Genomic DNA, 17,970 nt, shown 5'->3' with positions numbered 1-17,970 from the left:
CGGATAGAGAGGAAACGGACGAAAGAGATGAAACGCTCTCTTCCGCTCCCTCGACTCCGACCGACCAGATTCGGCCTCGACATATGACATGACAGACCCAGTAAACCTCTTCAACGATGCCCAGCTGTCGATAATCGTTCCGTATCCCTCCTCTCTCTCACATTGCCCACCTCATCCGTCAACTCTCTCTTCTCCAGCTGATTCAACTACAGACGCCTGGATCAACGCTCTTCTACAGTCTAGACAGCGGCATACTACCTACTACGATGAGAGCCTGACCTTCTACCTCGTTTTAACGCTCGCCTCGTCTGCTTCGCTCTCTCGACCTCAAGCCCATTCATTCTTCCTCCAGTCTCTACCGGAACCCCACCTTACCTTGGCAACCTCGATGTCTTACTACGAATCCGCTGCAACCCGCCCGCCTCCACCTCCTCGAACTCATTCCGCTCTCGTATCCTCACATTTCCCTCTCACGCCAAATCCTCATCCTTCCACCTCGAATTCCGCGACGACAGTTGATCCTACTACGAGCGAATCTGTACTCGTTTCGACAAAATCGTTCGATGAAAGAGACGATGACGAAAGCGGAGGAGACGGCGAGAAACAATCGAAAGTTTGGATCGGACAAACACTCGAAGGTGACTGGACAGGGGTGTGGGAGTTCAGCTCTGCCCTTCGTACGTACTCACTCTTATCTTCGAAGATCACCCAACTGTTCTAACGACCTTCTCGTCACAGCTTACATCCAAACTTCATTTCACGAACCCAAACTCGCTTTGACGGTGACTGTAACGTTCAGGGACGAACCGAAGCTCGACAGACTACTCGCTTTGACAGAAGTCAATGGATCGAGCGAAAATGCCGAGGGAGAAAGTAGACAGGAGGCGGAGGAAGATTACATGGACGATTCTTATGACGGTTAGTCCTCCTTTCTGCTCTGGCGCAACCTGAACTACGCTCATCTAATTGATCCATATTCCTCAATATCATCAGATGTCAACTTGCTATCATCACTCGGTCCATCTCAGTCTTTCCATCTCCCCTTCTCTCGTCTTCCTCCCTCGTTCCTAGCTCCCCTATCGACCGCTCCACCTTCCCCCCATGCCCGTCGTCACTCTCGATCCTACTCTCTGAACTCTACCTCTCTTGACCCGACTCTCGTAGCGCCTTCACCTCTCCTTCGAAGATCGATCCTGAAAACGTTCGACCTACGGAGACCGTTACAAGTCTCCTTCAGGACAATCGATTGTTCAATACCAGACGACACCGGCTCACGAGGGGGGCACGGACATGACACTTCTGCTTCGTCGGGAGGGATGGTGGTCTTGCTCGAATTGGCCGGACCGAGAGATACGGATCAAGCGTTCGAGATTGAGGATGTAAAAGTCAGGGCCACTTCAGCACGGGGTGGTATCGAATCTTCGATTGGCGGCAGCTCGAGTGACGTAGAAGTTAAACGAGTGACAAGCGCAGCATGCTCAGACGACAAGGAGGAGGAGGATCAGAGGAGAATTCGACTCGGCTCAAACGATCAACTCAACTACATCTATAAACTATCTCTGTCACCTTCATCTCAATTACTCGAACAGCAACGGCAGCGACAGCAGACCCTCCCGCTTGCCGGTCTCGGTTTGGACCAAGCAAATGAAGGGCTTTCGAGCGTACCGATCGCAGTCGCTACGAGTCCGTCTCAGCGGTTTACTGCTAGATTCGGCACGTCGGGCGAAGACGGAATCTTTGACGAAGTAGATGAGGAGGACGAACTGGACCGAAGGAGAGAACGGGAAAGAGAAAGGGAGAGACAGAAGAGGGAGGAAGTATTCAGGAGGAATCTCGAAGTAACGGTCAGAGGACGAGTCCTCGTGAGGCGGAAACGGGCGATTGAATCGGAAGGATATACTGTCGAAGAAGCTGAAACGAGTAGCAATGCGGACGAGGAGAAAGAGGAATGGACTTCTCCGACTCAGGAGATTTCGTCAAGATCGAATTATCCCATCGACATCTCTTCGTTCGCCTACCAACCTCCTCCACTTCAAGCTCACCTCCTTCCTGCGGCTTCCTATCCCTCCAGTTCTCGACAACTTGCAAGACCTTCCTCAATCGCTGTCGGTCAGATTCCGCTTCTCCCTCCTTCGGCCATCCGACCCCTGTCGACCAGCGCCAATGGACACGTTCATCAAACAGAGATCGAGTCGATCGCAGGCTCAAAACGTCACACTATGGCCTCTCTCGCGTCTCTCTCGCTCAAGTCTCCCGTTCTTGGTCGAAGAGGAGGTTCGCATCTGCCTTTACCTCCACAGTATCCGGAGCGACCTATTCCTCAGCGTCACGGATCCTCCAGGAGACCATCACCTCTACCTCACATCGCGACTTCAGGTCCGGCAGCCGCTCCTCGCCGATTCTTCTCCTTACCTCCCGCTTCACAAGAATCGACTCCGACCTCGGCAACTTTCCCGAACAGGAGACAAACTGAGACTCCGCCTCCGATGAATCCCGTCTCACCGGGAGTAACGAGAAATAGTTTACCGTTACAACCTCAGCCGACGCAAACTGCAGAAGGTAATCGAAGGAGCAGTTGGATGAGTGGACTCGGGATTGGCAAAGGTACCAACGCCAGTACGAGTGAAGGAATCACTAGCTGGGATACAGTCGACGCAGGAAGAGGAGGAGGAGGAGCGACCAATCGAGAATCTGGAGGGTTAGGCTTGGGCCTCGTCCCGCCGACAGGTTCAAACAGTCCGTTACCGCCGCTACCCCCGCAGTCATCTCTCCCTCCTCGCCCCTCTGAGATCGACGGTCTGCAGTACCAACAGTTCTCTCAATCGGTACCGAATGGTCGGCTTCTCGTCACCGTCTCTCTCGTTCCCCTTCGCACGGTCAAATCTCGTCGTCCCCTCAATAATCTCTGGAGCAACAGCACGAATCCCGGTATGAGCGAACTACCCCCAGCGACTCTTCCTGGTTTGACTTCGACGCTCTCTCCTCCAGCAACTCATCACGCTTCATTCAATTTCCCCCCGTCTTCCCCCGCCTCGCCCACTTCCCCGTCTCCGATCGATTCGCCCAGTCTCGACTCTTTCACGAATGGGACGACTACCCCGATACAATACTCTGAAGCGCAGAAGAACGCTCTCCGGACTTCTCGCATGCCTCGAGTTGGATTACTCGACGTCTTCCTCGTTCAACTCTTTGTCGTTAATCAAACGGATCAAGTCAAGCGCTTTGTTGTCGGAGTTCCCACCGGTCGTCGTCCTAAGGAGGGAGAGATGGCCAACGGAGGAGGTCGAGCTGGAGAGGGAGCGAAACCGAGAGGGCAAGAACTTGGCGTCAGGTCAGCGGTAGCCGCTCAGAACTCAAGCGGGAAGATGGAAGATTACGCTACTCTCGTTCCGTTAGAGAATGGTATTCGAATCGGGTGAGCCCTTTCCTTCACTTGCGCGAACTATTTTGATCTTCAGCTGAGCCATTTCCTCTCCCGCCCATTCCCGTTCGACACGAATGTAGTCCTCTCGCCCCGGATAGCTGCGCGTCTCTCGGACTCCGAATGCTGGCCATTTCGCCGGGAGCTCACGTGTTGGAAGAATTAAAGTTGGTAGATCTGGCGGACGGTAGCGAGACGAGGCTGGAGAAACCACTCTGGGTAGTCGTCGAGTGAAGGATCTCTCACCCGATCTCACCGAGAAACGAAGCTTCCGCAATGAAGTGAACAGTTTCGAAAACAAAGATTGATTGGGAAAGGTACACAATTAACGAGACAACAAAAACGACTGGGTAACAACGCGGAGAAGGGAAGAGTAGACGAGCGTCTCAAGCTTTGAACGGTCCCAAACCGCCAGGCGCGACTTTCTCGATGATCTTGATACTTTGGTTCCAGAAGTTCTCGATCAACTATCGCACGAAGGAAGAGTACCGTCAGCAATCGAATGGCGCTACAAAGAGGAGGAGAAGAACGCAGACTCACTTGCTGATCTTTCGCCTCGTTCGTCTCTTTGCCGTCTTGGTCGGGATTCGCAAAGTAAGTTCCACTCTCGTACTTCTCCCTCGCGTCCTTGGAAGTCGAAGCCCATAGAACGGACAAGGCACCGTCATCGGGAGCTCGCATCACAGTGGGCAAGGTGGCTTTGATAAGGTTTCCTGCTGTTTCTCCGTACGCGTCCTTGTATTGATCCACCTGTCCGGTAGCGACTGCTCCAGGATGAGTCGTGAAGGCGACAACGGAAGAAGATGGCTGAAGGTAGAGCTGGACGAGTCGTTTGATGAGCAGGATGTCGGCCAATTTCGATCGTGAGTAAAGTCGTAGAGGCTCGAGGTTCTCCTTGAACTCATCTTCTGAAGCGAATTTGATGTCGGCGAAGAAGGTAGCGCGGTGAAGCTCGGACGACATGCTGACGATTCGGACGTCGGATTCGGGAAGTTTCGACGTTTTCTCGAGAACGGGAAGGAGGTGGGAGAGGAGAACGATTTGCGAGATCGAGTTGACCGTCAAGTGAGAGCTAACGGCGACTCAAGGGTCAGCAGAGACGAAAGACTCGAGGAGAAGAAAGACCACAGCTCACTCGTATCCGTCTTTCGTCAATTCGAAAGCGTTGACTCCTAATCCGGCGATGAGCAACAATCCATCGAGTCTCTCTTCCTTCTCTGCTAGCTTCTTCGCGAGCTCACTAGCCGCCTTGAGATCTTTCAACTCGCAAAGGTGCGCTTCGACTTCTCCCGATTCTTCTCCTCCATCAGCCGAGTTGTCTTTTTGCGAGCCGAATCCCTGCGCGTACGCTTCTGGTGCGTACTTCAAGTCTCCGCTCTTGATGTAGTCGACTGCTCCGTCAATGTGATGTTGTTGACCTCCGACGATGACGACCCGAGCTCCGTGAGAGTAGAGAGTGCGAGAGATTGAAAGTCCGATTCCTGTCAACTTTCGTGCGTCAGTCTCTGTATCTTCGTCAAAAATGAGAGAATCTCCCCACCTGCTGAACCTCCAGTAACGATGAAAGTCTTGCCGACGAGAGAGGGTACTTGAGCTTGAGAGAAGCCGTAGCTGAATAGGTGCTTGATGGTGTCCATAATTGCGTGAGGTTTGAAAAGGTTGGGAGAGAGAAGAAGCCAAAAGTTGAACGAGTCGCCGAGCGAAGTGTGGTCAAAGACAAAGTTGAGAGAATACGTAGGCGAGAAATTCTCGCGATCGCTCCAAGTTGAGTTTGGACCGTATGCGTATTTCGTCTCGCTCGTCATAATCCGTCGAACTTAGAACTCTTGCGAATAGACCCATGCGGCCAGTTGGGAGCGTAATCCGTTTTGCGAGCGTCACTGTCGTCAAATCTTGAACACCTTCTCGTCAACGCTGGACCAAAAACTGAAAACGGAGAACTGAGAACGTTCGAACTTCATTATAGACAACTCGACGATGATTCGGAGCAGATCCAGAGGAGAAAATAATTAAGTAAAGGAAATAATCGCTACAGCTGTTGACCAGCATTTGAGGGGATAGAAAGACATAGAGAGGGAGATCGTGTGTGTGTGGTTGACATGCACATAGGTTGGGAGGGATGCGAAAAAGATGATATTGTAGGGATTTATTTAAGGTGAAAGAACGAAATTAGGTGGATTAGGCGAAGATCGCGGCGAGGAGTCCAACGAGGGCAAGCGAAACACCAGGGACGTAAGTCGAGGCGCCCTGTATCGACAAAAACAAGATTAGTTTCAAGACGAAGGGAAAGTATGCGAAAGTTTTGCTCACAGAAGTAGGGTTCGCCGAAGCAGCGGCACTTCCGACAGCTCCGGTAGCACTACCAGCGACAGAGCTGGCTTGGGAGACGACCGAAGAGAGGATTCCGCCGGCAGTCGAAGTCGCAGTGTTTACCGCTCCAGAAGCCTGGAAATGTGAAAAGGCAAAGTCCGATTGAGTCAGCTCTACTGACATTACAGCTATTGGAGATCTGTGCAGTCCCTCAGGACCCGATCGGTCGAGAGAGACAAGCACAGAAGGAATTTCGGTAGGAAAGAAGAAAAGAGAGAAACTTACCGAAGAAAGTGCCTCGCTCGCTGACGAGGAGGCTCCAGAAGCCAAGGACGATGCGGAGGACGAGGCACCGCTCAAGGTGCTCGAAGCTTCCGAGACGGCAGAAGACGCTCCCGAACTAAATCCGAGACGATTTCGTAAGTTAGTTTCGCGTTCGGATGGAAGACTCAATGCGGCGAGGAGGCAAAGATTAGAGTACTTACGAGAGAGACGATGCTCCAGACGAGACAGCACCAGACGCCGACGAGATTCCGCTCGAGGCCGACGAAAGTCCAGAAGAGACTGCTCCAGAAACCGAAGATGCACCACTCGAGACGGCCCCCGAAGCCGAACTAGCTACTGACGAGACGGGGATCGAGGTTTGAAGGGACGAAGCGGCTCCAGTGATTCCAGACGTTACGACGGCGGCACCTTGACTCGCGCAAACTTGTCCGACGAGTCCGACCGAAGTAGCAACATCTCCCAAGGGGCAGTTGTCGTAAAGGCAGTTGTAGTAAGCTTGAACGAAGGTGGGGGATTGGCAGTAACCTACGAACGAGGAGGGCGAGTGTCAGCTCACGAACAAGATGGAAATCCGATTAATGTTGAGTGATGATCCGAACTCGCTTTTCCACCGCTTCAGAGATCACGTCTTCGACCTGGCTGTACCAATAGCACATGCCTACACTCGCGCTTGCAAATGCGTCCAGAGGAAGAGAGGAAGGGAATGAAACTGACCTGCAACATCAGAAGCTCCTGGTGCGAGGGTTCCCGCCTCGGTAACCTTGACAGTGAAGCAGCGAGCAGCGCATGCCTACGAAGACAATCGCAGTGATCAGCCATAATTGTTCGCCGAGAGGGATAATTGATGAAACTTACGGGAGCGTTCGAAGGGAGGGTTTGAGCGATAGCGGGCGCAGCGAGGGCAGCGGCGGCAATAAGGACGGAGGTGAACATGTTTGAAGATGTAAGGCTATTCGAGTGCGATGAGAGAGAAGAGGAACAGGGAGATCTCCGTTTTTGTTGAACTTGTTCTCCGTCTAAGAAAAGAATGACGGTTATGGTGATGCAAACCTAGCACGTTATTGGCAGGGTTGAAACAGCCCTAAAAACCTCGTAAGGGTTTTCACCTAATTTCGTCATAACTTCGAAGTCACTTCCCGTTTGGGTCGCTCTTCCCCAGGGTCGCCCTCCTTTGACGATGCAACCCGCGACCGAGCAGCTGTTGCTGTCGTGGCCCCTGCGCGAAAGAGCGAGGGCAAGGAGACCGAAGCTGGAGCAGCTGCAGGCTGTCAAAGCTTTGAAATCTCTCGCGAACTTCTTCGAACTCCCAAGTTTGTCAACACGGTTGTCGCGAGCTCAAGGCGGGATACAGTGCACGTGTGCAAGGTTCTCTGCTACGACCAGCCAATGGCGAGCGGAACTCGCCCCAAACTGATCGCAGACGCAAGAAAAACTCACTCGAAGGGTCAAGCTCATTGAAAGGGGCGAGGAAACGTCGAAGCCCTCTACGAGTGAACTCGCCCGTCACTCTACACGATCGTTCTACGCGATTGTAGAAGGTCATTGGAAGATGGTATACACGTTGCAAAGCAAAGATATTATCCGAGAAAGACGAGAGGAACGATTGCGATCTACTTATATACAGAGAGAGGACAGAGAAGATCTAGACAACAGTCGCGGGATCGCGAGTCATAGTTCTCGTCGGATCCACCGTCATCCAAGAAGCGAAGATTCCTCCGGATTCCTCTTCCGGGTGGGATTTCGCTTGACGACGGTAGTAGACTCGCTTCGCCCACTTCCATGCCTCGGCGAGGATGATGAAGAGCCCGGTAGCGATGAAGGCGACGGCCCATTCCCAAGAAATAGGCTGAATATCGAGAAAAATGAGAAAAAAAGGGAGAAAAACGTTGGTCAGCGCGGGAACGACGCCAACGGAATCGTTTCTGGAGTCACAGGGACGACGTACCGCGTGTTTGAAAACGTCTTCGTTGAGAACCGGAATAAACCTACGTTCGCGCAACCGATCTCTCCTCGAAAAATCAGCGAATGCTCGAAAAAAAGTTCGTCGAGAGGACGGGAACGTACACAACGGGAAAGACGGAGAGGAACCCGAGCACGACACTGCGAGGTAGACGAGCACAGATCAGCACAATGCTTAAAGCTTGAAAGAGCCGGGAGTAAACACTTACCTCCAGAAAAGGAATTGATTCCTCCAAATCTCGCGAACCCAGTTCGTCCAGACGTGAGGCGAGTCGGGTCGCATGCGGAAGAACGATCGACGAAGATCCATGACCTCGAAGGCGAGGAGGAGACAGATCCAGGTCAAGGTGGCGAAAGTAGCGGAACGCGCGCGGAAAACGAGTTCGGATCCGTTACCACGACTGTTGTTCGAATCGACTGTAGATAATCTCTTCGTCAGTGACCGTTTGAACGAGAAGATGACGAGAGATGAGACTCACTTCCTAGGTTTCCATCTCCGAATCCGAAAACGACGACGGTGAACGCTGAGAGGACAATCAATGTCAGTGGGTCGAGGGGCTACGCTAGGAGAAGACTTTTACTCACTGCCGAGACAGCAAGCAGCTCCGGCCAAACCGTAAGCGAGCATGTCCCATAAGATTTCCATCGTGAAGGGACCCATTTTCGAGTTGTGAGGAGGTCGCTCGAGGACGTCGGGTTCGGCTCGCATCGCACCGAGACCCATAGCGGGGAACGAGGAAGTAATCTAGCAGTGCAGGCAGGAGCGAGAGGGCACGGAAAGAGAGAAAAGAGGGAAGAAAAAATCGTCAGTGTTTCGTTCGTCGATCGGCAGTGGGATTCCGTTACTCACCATGATGACCCAAAGAATCTCGACGGGAGCGAGGGGGAAGACGGAGAGATCGTTGACGTCTTTGAAAGCCAAACCGACGAGAAGTAAAAGAGCTTGGGTGACGTTTCCCGAAAGGAGTTGCAGAACGAACTTCTGAATGTTGGCGAACATTCGACGTCCTTCTTCGACGGCGGCGAGGATCGAGGCGAAATTGTCGTCCGAGAGAACGAGATCGGAAGCGTCTTTCGCAACATCGGAACCAGTTCCCATACCGACACCGACATCAGAACGCTTGAGTCTGCATCCGTGAGAGGGAGAGTCAGCGCCGGAACAGCACGAGGATAACGAGAGTCAAACTCACGAAGGAGAATCGTTAACTCCGTCTCCAGCTGAAAAGTAGTGATTGAAAGTCAGCGAGAGTCACTGGAGAGCGGTGCTGAAGACTTACTCATCGCTACGAACGCCTTGCGCCTGTGCAAAGCTTCAACCATCCTGACTTTGGTTTGAGGAGCGCAACGAGCGACAACGAGAGGAAGAAGGGGAAGGGCGTCGAGTTGATCGTCCGAGAGCTTGTCGAATTGAGCTGCCGTCATGACCATGGCGTCCTGTGACTCCTTTGAGAAGCGTTGCATCTGACGAGGGAGGATTCCGATTTGCATAGCGATCGCGGCGGCCGTCGAATGATGATCTCCCGTGAGCATGTGAACTTGAATCCCGGCTTGATGACAGAGCTTGACGGCACCCTTACTCTCTTTGCGAGGTGGGTCATATAAACCCACGATGCCAGCGAGCACCATGTCCTTCTCGACTTCTTCGCGAACGGCGTCGCCAGATCCGGATCCAGTCCAAGGCTTGTGAGCGAGAGCGAGTACTCGGAGTCCCTGTTCGGCGAGGGATTCGACGTTGGCGAGGATCTTCTCCTCCATAGCTTTGTCGAGAGCGACGGGGCCATCTTCGGTTTCGACTTGAGAGCAAGCATCGAGAATTCGTTCGACCGCTCCTTTCATGAAGACGTGTTGTTTTCTACGAGTGCAACCAATCAATGAGGGAGTAGTTGATCGACGAGTAGTCAGCAAGCGTGAAGCGGCAAAGAGAACCACGAGACGACAGACGAAAAGCGAAGGGAAAAAGGTGAAACTCACTCTTGACCGGATCTAGCGTAGATAACGGACATACGTTTGACGTCCGAATCGAAGGGGAACTCTTGGAGTTGCGCTACGAGAGGACGGATAGTCAGCATCTAACTTTGAGCGGGCACAGATCGGCGGAGAAGAACTCACCCCATTGAGGACGTTCGCCTTCGGTAAGAGATTCACGACCCCAGCTGAAGCGATGGGCAAGAGTTTGAATAGCACACTCGGTAGGGTCACCGCGTGCGGTCCATCCTTCTCCCTCCTTCTCCCAAACCTTCGCGATATTGCACATCGAAGCAATGTTGAGGAACGTTTCGAAAGGCTTTCCTCCCGATTCGACGATATCCTTCGGAGCCATGACTTTGGGTTCTTCGGTGAGAGTCTGTTCCGATCCGGAGGGTTTCTTATCGGCCTTGGAAGCAGATTGAGAGGGAGAGAGCTTCGTGAAGGAAACTTGAGCAGAGGTAGGGTTGAAAGCTTCGTTCGATTCTCCGATGTGAACAGTACCAGAGGCAGCGATCCAGGCCGCACGAACGACCATTTTACCTGTTAAGAAGAGAAGAGAAGGACATCAGCTTTGCGATCGGACTCAACATGAACGGAGGCGTGAAACGAACCTTGAGTAAGAGTACCGGTCTTGTCCGAGCAGATGTCGGTGACGGCACCAAGGGCTTCGAGGGAGTCGAGCTTTCGGACGATCACGTTACGTTTGACCATGGCTCGAGTTCCTCCGGCGAGAGTGATCGTGAGAACAACCTGAGGGCCGAAAGGATCAGTCTCGGGAAATATTCGACGGATGTCAACGTGCTAGAACTACTCACGACGAGGGAAGCGGGAATCATCGAAAGAGCTACTGCGACGGCGTAGAGGATGATTTCGTTAGGAGCTCGGAAATCGTTTGCGGCGAAACAGATCAAGGCGAAAACGAGACCGATTCCGAAGAGGCCGATAGCGAGCCACGAGAGAATGCGTTGGAGGGGAGTACCGACGTTGACACCGAGGAAAGAACCGATAATATCCCAAGTCGTGAGAGCCCAGGCGGCCGGGTAACGATGCCAGGGAGCGTGACCGTCGTCGTTTCGTCGAACCTTGCGAACCTTGGTGTCACCTCCTCGAAGAGACTCTGCGATGGCTCCAATTTCCGTACTCATACCGATGGCGACGACGATACCTTTCGCGCGACCTTTCGTAACGGTGGAAGAAGTATAGGCCATAGTGATACGATCTGTCGAGGGGTGAGGCGAGTTAGTCCCTGTCCATGGTGAGAATACGTGGGAATGAGCTTACCTCCGACTCCGACATCTCGAGGATCGAAAGAACCAGATTTCGCATCTTCCGCCCAACTCGCTTCAGCATCTTTCGTGACCGGAAGTGATTCACCAGTTAAGAGGGCCTCGTCCGTATCAAAGTTGGATACTTCGAAGAGTCGTAGATCGGCAGGGACGGTGTCTCCAACCTTGACCTCGCAAATGTCGCCGACGACAACTTGAGGGGAGGGAATCGTTACGATTTTGCCGTCTCGGATGACGTGAGCGTTGGGGGAAGCGAGAGAGCGTAGAGAATCCATAGTCTTTGCGGAGGAGTATTCCCTTGAGAACGAAACGGAACGAGTCAGTCATCATCGAGCTCGACAGAAAAAGGAAAACTCGCTAAGCGATGAACTCACTGCATGAAACCGACACCGACGTTGATACCAATGACTCCAGCAATAACACCACCTTCAATCCAAGATTCGATACCGAAGGAAACCGCCATGCAAGCGACGAGGACGAGAACCATCGCATCTGCGAAAGTACGAAAAGTGAAATCGACACCATCATTGATCAGCCTCTTCCCTCGACTACTCCGTAGGCACGAAACGAGAACTTACTGAAGACTTGACCAGCGAGGATAGACCAAACCGAAACTCCTCCTCCACCAGTAAGCTCGTTAGGTCCATCTCTTGCTTGCCTCTCCTTCACCGCTGCGTCTCTCAACCCGTCGTCGATAGAAGTGTCGAGTTTGCTTGCGACCTCCTTTGGCGACATCATGAACCAGTAGGATTCTGATGCGGTAGCGCCCGTGTCTGTCGTTTTGAGTTGTTTCTCAACATCGCTGTTGTGTTTGCTAGCCATCGCCTAGTCGTATAGGTCGTAGCTGCGTAGAATAAGTGAAGTGAAGAGAGTAGAGCCTGGCCATCTTAGGCGGACGGAAGAAGACGTCAAAATTTCGCCAAGATCAGCGGCCAAGATCAAAATCTCTTGCCGTTCGCGAGTGAAATTCTTCGCTCAACTTTGAGCTTCTGAAAAAGCGTCTGACGCTGTCGTAGACTTGCAAACGCAGATCCTCAGGAGACCGTCTTCGCCCAAAACAGCGGCTGGTTCAGGTCTACTACTCGCTGGTCTTAGATTCTCTACTGCGCGAGTCTGTACGAGGCTCCCTCGAAGGTCCTATCGTTGTTCGCACCATGCCCCACGGCTTGTCTCTCGTCGCGACTTGGCAAAGAAATTTCGACTTCGAGCTCGGTCTTATCGGGCCCTCCCGCGGTGTGGTCTGAGAAAAGCTCAAGGGGTCTACCGCGACAGCTCTGCATCGCTTAACCGTCTGACGACGCTTTCGGAATCGAGAACTAATTCCGTGCTGCTGATAAGAATTTTCAGTTTGACCCAAAGAACGTGGGCTCATGTTCAAGGATTGCGACGTCTAAAATTGGCTCGGAGCGTTCTTCGTTGAGAACCGGAATAAACCTACGTTCGCGCAACCGATCTCTCCTCGAAAAATCAGCGAATGCTCGAAAAAAAGTTCGTCGAGAGGACGGGAACGTACACAACGGGAAAGACGGAGAGGAACCCGAGCACGACACTGCGAGGTAGACGAGCACAGATCAGCACAATGCTTAAAGCTTGAAAGAGCCGGGAGTAAACACTTACCTCCAGAAAAGGAATTGATTCCTCCAAATCTCGCGAACCCAGTTCGTCCAGACGTGAGGCGAGTCGGGTCGCATGCGGAAGAACGATCGACGAAGATCCATGACCTCGAAGGCGAGGAGGAGACAGATCCAGGTCAAGGTGGCGAAAGTAGCGGAACGCGCGCGGAAAACGAGTTCGGATCCGTTACCACGACTGTTGTTCGAATCGACTGTAGATAATCTCTTCGTCAGTGACCGTTTGAACGAGAAGAAAGCGACAAATACAGCTGTTCACTAAGAGCTCCTCGATTCCATTTCGAGGGGTCGCAGCTCAAAACTTTACGTCGAGGGAAAGGCGAGAACGGAACTTCGTCTTAGCAAAGCCAGCTTTGAGGGACAGATACTACTTCTACATCAAGTGCGAGAGAACTACATGCGATCTAGTTGAGAAAAACCGAACAAGCAATCAAATTCTTCCCTCATTTTCGACACCTCATTTCGACACGCCACCGAGAAGAACCATTTACCTTGATGAGCCAGCACGAGGTCGAGGAATTCGAGTTCATCGTCGAGCTGACGGGTAATGAGGATAGAAAGATCTGACGACGTTGACGCTACTCCTCCTCCTCCTTCGGCCGAAGTAGGTTCCGAATAGTCTCCCTTGTTCAGAGCTTCCCGGAGAAGAGCGTAGGCTTGTACGAGAAGACCGAAAGAGGCGACGACCATCGACGCACACCAGGTTGGAGAACGAGATTCGAGAGCGAGAAGATGACCAGTGCGACTCTTTGTCGTTTGACAGACAGCAAAGATCTGACTTGCAGAGCGAGCGATCGAAGCCAAGATGGAATCGGCGACGGTCGAGATCTGTGAGAGGTCGAAACGAAGTCCCGGGAAGAGTGAACGAGGTTGCGACGAGTCGTTGAAAAAGACGAGAATTGTACAGAGAGCCGAAAGGATAGCTGCTTCGAAGACTTGTTCATCTGCCGCTTCGATACTTCGGGAGCGAGGAGCAGTGGGAGGCGAGTCAACGAAAGCTGAAGCGTCGAAAGCTCGGGTCGTCGATTCGAGGTACTCGACGGCAACTCGGTGAATAGTTTCCGAACGGCCGATGATCCAATCGCAGTACAGGTACTGATCTTCGAGGGAGAGAGTCTGCACGTGTTCGAAGTTGGAGGCATCTTGAAGGAGCTTGAGAGCGTGATGATAAACATTTCGAGGAGTCACCTTTTGACGAAACCGTACATTCGAAGATCAGCTTCGTTTGATCAGACATTGCAGGAGTGGAGCGACTCACTTGTGGAGGAAGCTGAACCGCGAGCATAATCTGTCGTTGACCCGTCAAAGCCCCAAGAATCGCCGTGACCGAGAAGACTTGCCATCCTAAAGCGATGAAAGCTTTTCTCTCGATGCGTGTAACTTTCGACGAGATTCCCTCTTCCTTGTACCCATTCCATCCGAGTCCTCCAAGTTGAGTTGCAGCCCAGTCGACGAGAACGAGTGCGCGGAATGTGTTGCCGATACCGTAAGCGTGCAGGGCGAACAACGTGGCAGCTTGAAGGAGAGAGAGCGAGGGTTCGGGGTTTTCGAGAGGGAATGGAGGAGGTGCGAGGGAAGGATCGATCATACAATTGATCGAGACGAGGAGGAGGGGACGACAAGCTGCGAAGTAATCCTCGAGTTCTTGAAGGATGGGGCTGAGGAGAGGGGTGAACCGAAAGATTTCGGAGAGATAAGCTTTCGCAATTGCGTCGAGTATCGATACGACGGGTGCTGATGGTGCCGTATGAGAAGCGATAGCAGTATGAGAGGTTTCAATTGTCGCTTCGGGCGGAGGCGAGGGAGGGAGAGACGAAGCTGGAGGTGAATCGAAGAGCGAAGGGACGGAGCGGCTCGGCGGTCTCCCTTTACGTTGAATCGGATGAAAGGTACAAGCGATATTTCGCTGAGTGCAACGCTCGCAGCGAGGGAGAGGCGGGGATGGGACAAAGGATGGGTCGTCGCTGGCTTTCAGGTAAGATTCCTCCAGGCCTACGCATCTTGATTTTGAGTATCGACAACCGGTACAGCTCTTGTACTGACGAACTCGAGTGGGCTGGGGTTGCGGGGGGTTCCGACATTGCTTGCTGATCGATAAGACGTAGAGAGAAGAAGGGAAGGGGAGAGTGGGTCCGGGTGAAGATGAGAGAGAGGCAGAGCGACGGCTGTCGAGATTGTGGTTAGCACGAGGAACGACTGTCGATACGGAAGTAGACTCACACAGCAAGGTGCTCCCTCCATAGCGAGAATCAGATCACCAGATCTGAACGCACGGCCCCCTCCCCCTCGGCAGGAATTCGCCTGAGCGCCGGAGGTTCCGCTTCGGTGAAATTCGGCTCACGAAGATGAGCAGTCAGCGAGCGAGCATAACGATAGCGAGAAAGGTCATATTGAGAATACAAAAAAACGAGACACGATCGCTAATTGAGGATACCTGCCAAAGACTTCGGAATTGAGGCACGAAGGACCGGAGCAGTTTCCTTCATCCTAGCTAATTTCCGTCACAATCCTTCCGTTTGAGGCCACATCTTTCCCTTGCTGCCTTGGAGGATGAAGTCACAGAGTTCGAGGTCTCGTTCGATTTGACGAATTGTTCTTCTTCCTCCTCCTCCTTCGGCGTTAGGATCGCAATCGGCTGCAACTATCGAGCCGTAAGCTGCGACTAGGACGAAGGAACCGAAAGAAGGACAGTGTTGGTCGAACGAGAGAAGTCTCCCACGGCGATTTCGAGTCGTCCTGGCGGGGGCGAGGGCGTTCTGAGAAGCGCGTGAGATGGCTTCTCGAGTTGCGGTGGAAAGAGTTGGATGACCTGACAGATCTCCAGAGATAGGGGGGGAGAGGAAGTGAGGTCGAGAGGCGATGCGGGCGAGGAGGAGAATGGAGGAGGCGCAGACGATGATGGCCGAACTGAACGCGGTCTCGCGCGCTGCTGCGACGATGAGGGTTGATTGTTCGAGGATGTCTTGGGAGTCGAAGTGCGGCGTTGTCGAGTCGAGGAATTTGACGGCAGCTCGATAGATCGCATCGGATCGCGCCTTTACCATTCCCAAATACGACGAGCGATCTTCGAGCGAGAGCGTTTCGACGAGATCAAAGTCGGTCGCATCTCGAAAGAGCGATAGGGCGTGGTGCATCATGTTCTCGAGAGTAATCTCTCGAGCATGTCCTCGTGAGCATCGAGGAGAAGGGGGTTTGAAAGAGAAAGAAGAGCTCACCACGTTTGCCAATTCGACTTTCATTGAACTCAAAATCCTATTCCCGGTCAATACTCCAAGCCAAGTACAGATTGCGTGTACCATCCAACCGCTGTCAATGAATACCGTGATTTCCTTCGGTTGAATCTGCCTAGAGAGCGCCGAGGGATCGTCGCCGTTCCATCCTAATGAGCGGTATTGTCTCATTGACCAAGCGATGATTTCAATCGCTCGAGCTTCGTCGCCGATTCCGAACGCTTGAGTGCAAAAGAAGATTGACGATTGGAGGCGGGCAAGCGAAATGTGAGGACCGGAAGATGGGAAAGGAGGAGGAATGACGAGAGGATGGACGACACAATCGATCGAGACGAGGAGAATGGGGTCGCAGGTCGAGAGGTAGTGAGCTAGGTTGTCGAAACGAGGAGAAAGGAGAGGTTTCCACGAGTGCACTTCCGCGAGGTAACTTTTACAGATTAATTCGAGGTCGAGTCGGTGCGAGCGCGATACCGACGGAAGGCGAATGTTTCCAGCTACCGAACCTCCAAGCGATTGCTTACTGGGTCGAGGGACTCCGACAGCATAAGGGCTCGAAGTTGGACGAGGTCGAGGCGGCGGGAAGCTGTTGTGTTCATCTCGACGACGTGAGAGTTTCGCCAGAGTTGTAGGATGCGTCGAAGGGAGAGAAGGAGGAGGCATTTGAGCGGGAAGCGCGAAACCCGGTCCTTGAGGAGCACGAGAGCCGGAAATCGAGAGGGAGGAGGGCAGGGGCGGCGAAAGAGAAGGACCGCGAGGTGGTGGAGAATCCCTAACGACGGGAGGGCGTCCTTTGCGACGAGTTGCTTCGAAACAGCATGCGATTCTTCGTTCTTTGCAGCGTTTGCATCGAGGTGGTGAACCGAATTTCGACATGGAGAACGACGGGTCGTCCAATGCTCTGAGATACGATTCCTCCAAGCCCTCACATCTCGTCTTGGCCCGTCGACATGCGATGCAACTCTTGTAGTTGCGAGGTCGAAATTGCTTGAGCGGATTCGACGACATTTGTATGGTCGGTCTGACCGAAGGGGTCTGGGCGGAAGAAGACACAGTGGGAGAGATCAGGAGAATGCTTATCATCAGTACGGGACTCCGTAAGAATGCAGGAGAAGCGAAAGATCTTACGACGTTCGACAACGAGAGCTGAGCAGAAGTACAGAGAGGGAAGCAGAGAGAGAAAGAGCCTGAGGACCGGAATTTCGGTCTACAAACGTCTGTGCCTTCAGTAGCCTCGTGGCCGGACGTTCGTTGGCGGTACGTGCGTCGGTGCGTGCTTCGGCTCTTTTGCGTCAGCCGGAAGTTTCAAACCGCGAAGAGTGGAAAGATTTAGACGGGAGATTGGAATGGTAGAGCGGTATTCAGAGGTTGCGTAGTGTTTCAATACAGTCAAAGTCGAGAAGGAAAAGATGCATCGGAGAAAACAGAAAGAATTGTAGGCTGCGAAGAAATCGAGGAAGACGCAAGACGGGTGGAGACGACTACGACCAGGAAAGCGTTCAGCTGAGCGTGCACAGCATGCTAATGCTAGGAGAAGCAGCAAAGAACGAAGAGATTACGCACGCAAAAGTGGGTTCCTTCCTCATCGCTCAGCATCGATTTCCTGCCATCGCTTCTGCACCTCTTTCCGCTTCTCCTTGGCTGAATTGAGGTTTTCCTTCGCCTTGCCTAATCGCTACGCTCGGAACCGCGTAATCAGTCGCCGAGCGCGAGGAGAAAGAAAGTTGAAGGAAGACGACGGACCTCGGCACGGAGACACTTGTTCAATGCTACTTTCTCATCGTTACAGAGACCAAGGTACTTGAGATATGGATTCTTCTCATGGCAGGCTTGGAGAGCTTTCACGACGGTGAGACAGGCTGTAACAACAACAAGTGAAGAAA

At 52.8% G+C, this 17,970-nt stretch overlaps 6 protein-coding genes across 6 annotated transcripts; 1 reads left to right on the top strand and 5 right to left on the bottom strand.

The window, feature by feature from the left end:
- Positions 1–88: 88 nt before the first annotated feature.
- Positions 89–3,655, top strand: JCM6883_005356 (uncharacterized protein; the record flags this gene model as incomplete). Its single annotated transcript, XM_076632204.1, has 4 exons — positions 89–677; positions 739–918; positions 994–3,415; positions 3,505–3,655. The coding sequence occupies 4 exons, from the start codon at positions 89–91 to the stop codon at positions 3,653–3,655; spliced, it is 3,342 nt and encodes a 1,113-aa protein (XP_076487739.1).
- Positions 3,656–3,807: 152 nt separating this feature from the next.
- Positions 3,808–5,058, bottom strand: JCM6883_005355 (uncharacterized protein; the record flags this gene model as incomplete). Its single annotated transcript, XM_076632203.1, has 4 exons — positions 3,808–3,888; positions 3,962–4,493; positions 4,557–4,902; positions 4,962–5,058. 4 exons carry the CDS (start codon positions 5,056–5,058, stop codon positions 3,808–3,810), a joined length of 1,056 nt encoding a protein of 351 aa, XP_076487738.1.
- Positions 5,059–5,599: 541 nt separating this feature from the next.
- On the bottom strand, positions 5,600–6,949 carry JCM6883_005354 (CFEM domain-containing protein; the record flags this gene model as incomplete). The annotated part of the gene is made up of 6 exons (XM_076632202.1): positions 5,600–5,668; positions 5,732–5,866; positions 6,017–6,131; positions 6,217–6,541; positions 6,731–6,806; positions 6,872–6,949. The coding sequence occupies 6 exons, from the start codon at positions 6,947–6,949 to the stop codon at positions 5,600–5,602; spliced, it is 798 nt and encodes a 265-aa protein (XP_076487737.1).
- Positions 6,950–7,658: 709 nt separating this feature from the next.
- JCM6883_005353 (uncharacterized protein) lies at positions 7,659–12,051 on the bottom strand (the record flags this gene model as incomplete). The annotated part of the gene is made up of 16 exons (XM_076632201.1): positions 7,659–7,862; positions 7,962–8,001; positions 8,081–8,116; positions 8,185–8,392; positions 8,455–8,499; positions 8,561–8,720; positions 8,826–9,102; positions 9,166–9,193; positions 9,253–9,827; positions 9,947–10,019; positions 10,085–10,483; positions 10,555–10,693; positions 10,759–11,162; positions 11,225–11,526; positions 11,604–11,721; positions 11,808–12,051. The coding sequence occupies 16 exons, from the start codon at positions 12,049–12,051 to the stop codon at positions 7,659–7,661; spliced, it is 3,252 nt and encodes a 1,083-aa protein (XP_076487736.1).
- A 521-nt stretch (positions 12,052–12,572) lies between these two features.
- JCM6883_005352 (uncharacterized protein) lies at positions 12,573–14,941 on the bottom strand (the record flags this gene model as incomplete). Its single annotated transcript, XM_076632200.1, has 6 exons — positions 12,573–12,663; positions 12,743–12,778; positions 12,847–13,054; positions 13,352–14,048; positions 14,119–14,852; positions 14,908–14,941. The coding sequence occupies 6 exons, from the start codon at positions 14,939–14,941 to the stop codon at positions 12,573–12,575; spliced, it is 1,800 nt and encodes a 599-aa protein (XP_076487735.1).
- A 420-nt stretch (positions 14,942–15,361) lies between these two features.
- Positions 15,362–17,095, bottom strand: JCM6883_005351 (Zn(II)2Cys6 transcription factor domain-containing protein; the record flags this gene model as incomplete). The annotated part of the gene is made up of 1 exon (XM_076632199.1): positions 15,362–17,095. The coding sequence occupies one exon, from the start codon at positions 17,093–17,095 to the stop codon at positions 15,362–15,364; it is 1,734 nt and encodes a 577-aa protein (XP_076487734.1).
- Between the last annotated feature and the right edge of the window lie 875 nt (positions 17,096–17,970).

The sequence above is a fragment of the Sporobolomyces salmoneus genome (assembly GCF_050403485.1).
Source record: "Sporobolomyces salmoneus JCM6883 DNA, S_salmoneus_JCM6883_v1_ctg24, whole genome shotgun sequence".
NCBI classification, from domain to species: Eukaryota; Fungi; Basidiomycota; class Microbotryomycetes; order Sporidiobolales; family Sporidiobolaceae; genus Sporobolomyces; species Sporobolomyces salmoneus.
Note: the sequence above shows the minus strand (reverse complement) of the source record. Positions and strands in the feature narration are given on the sequence as shown.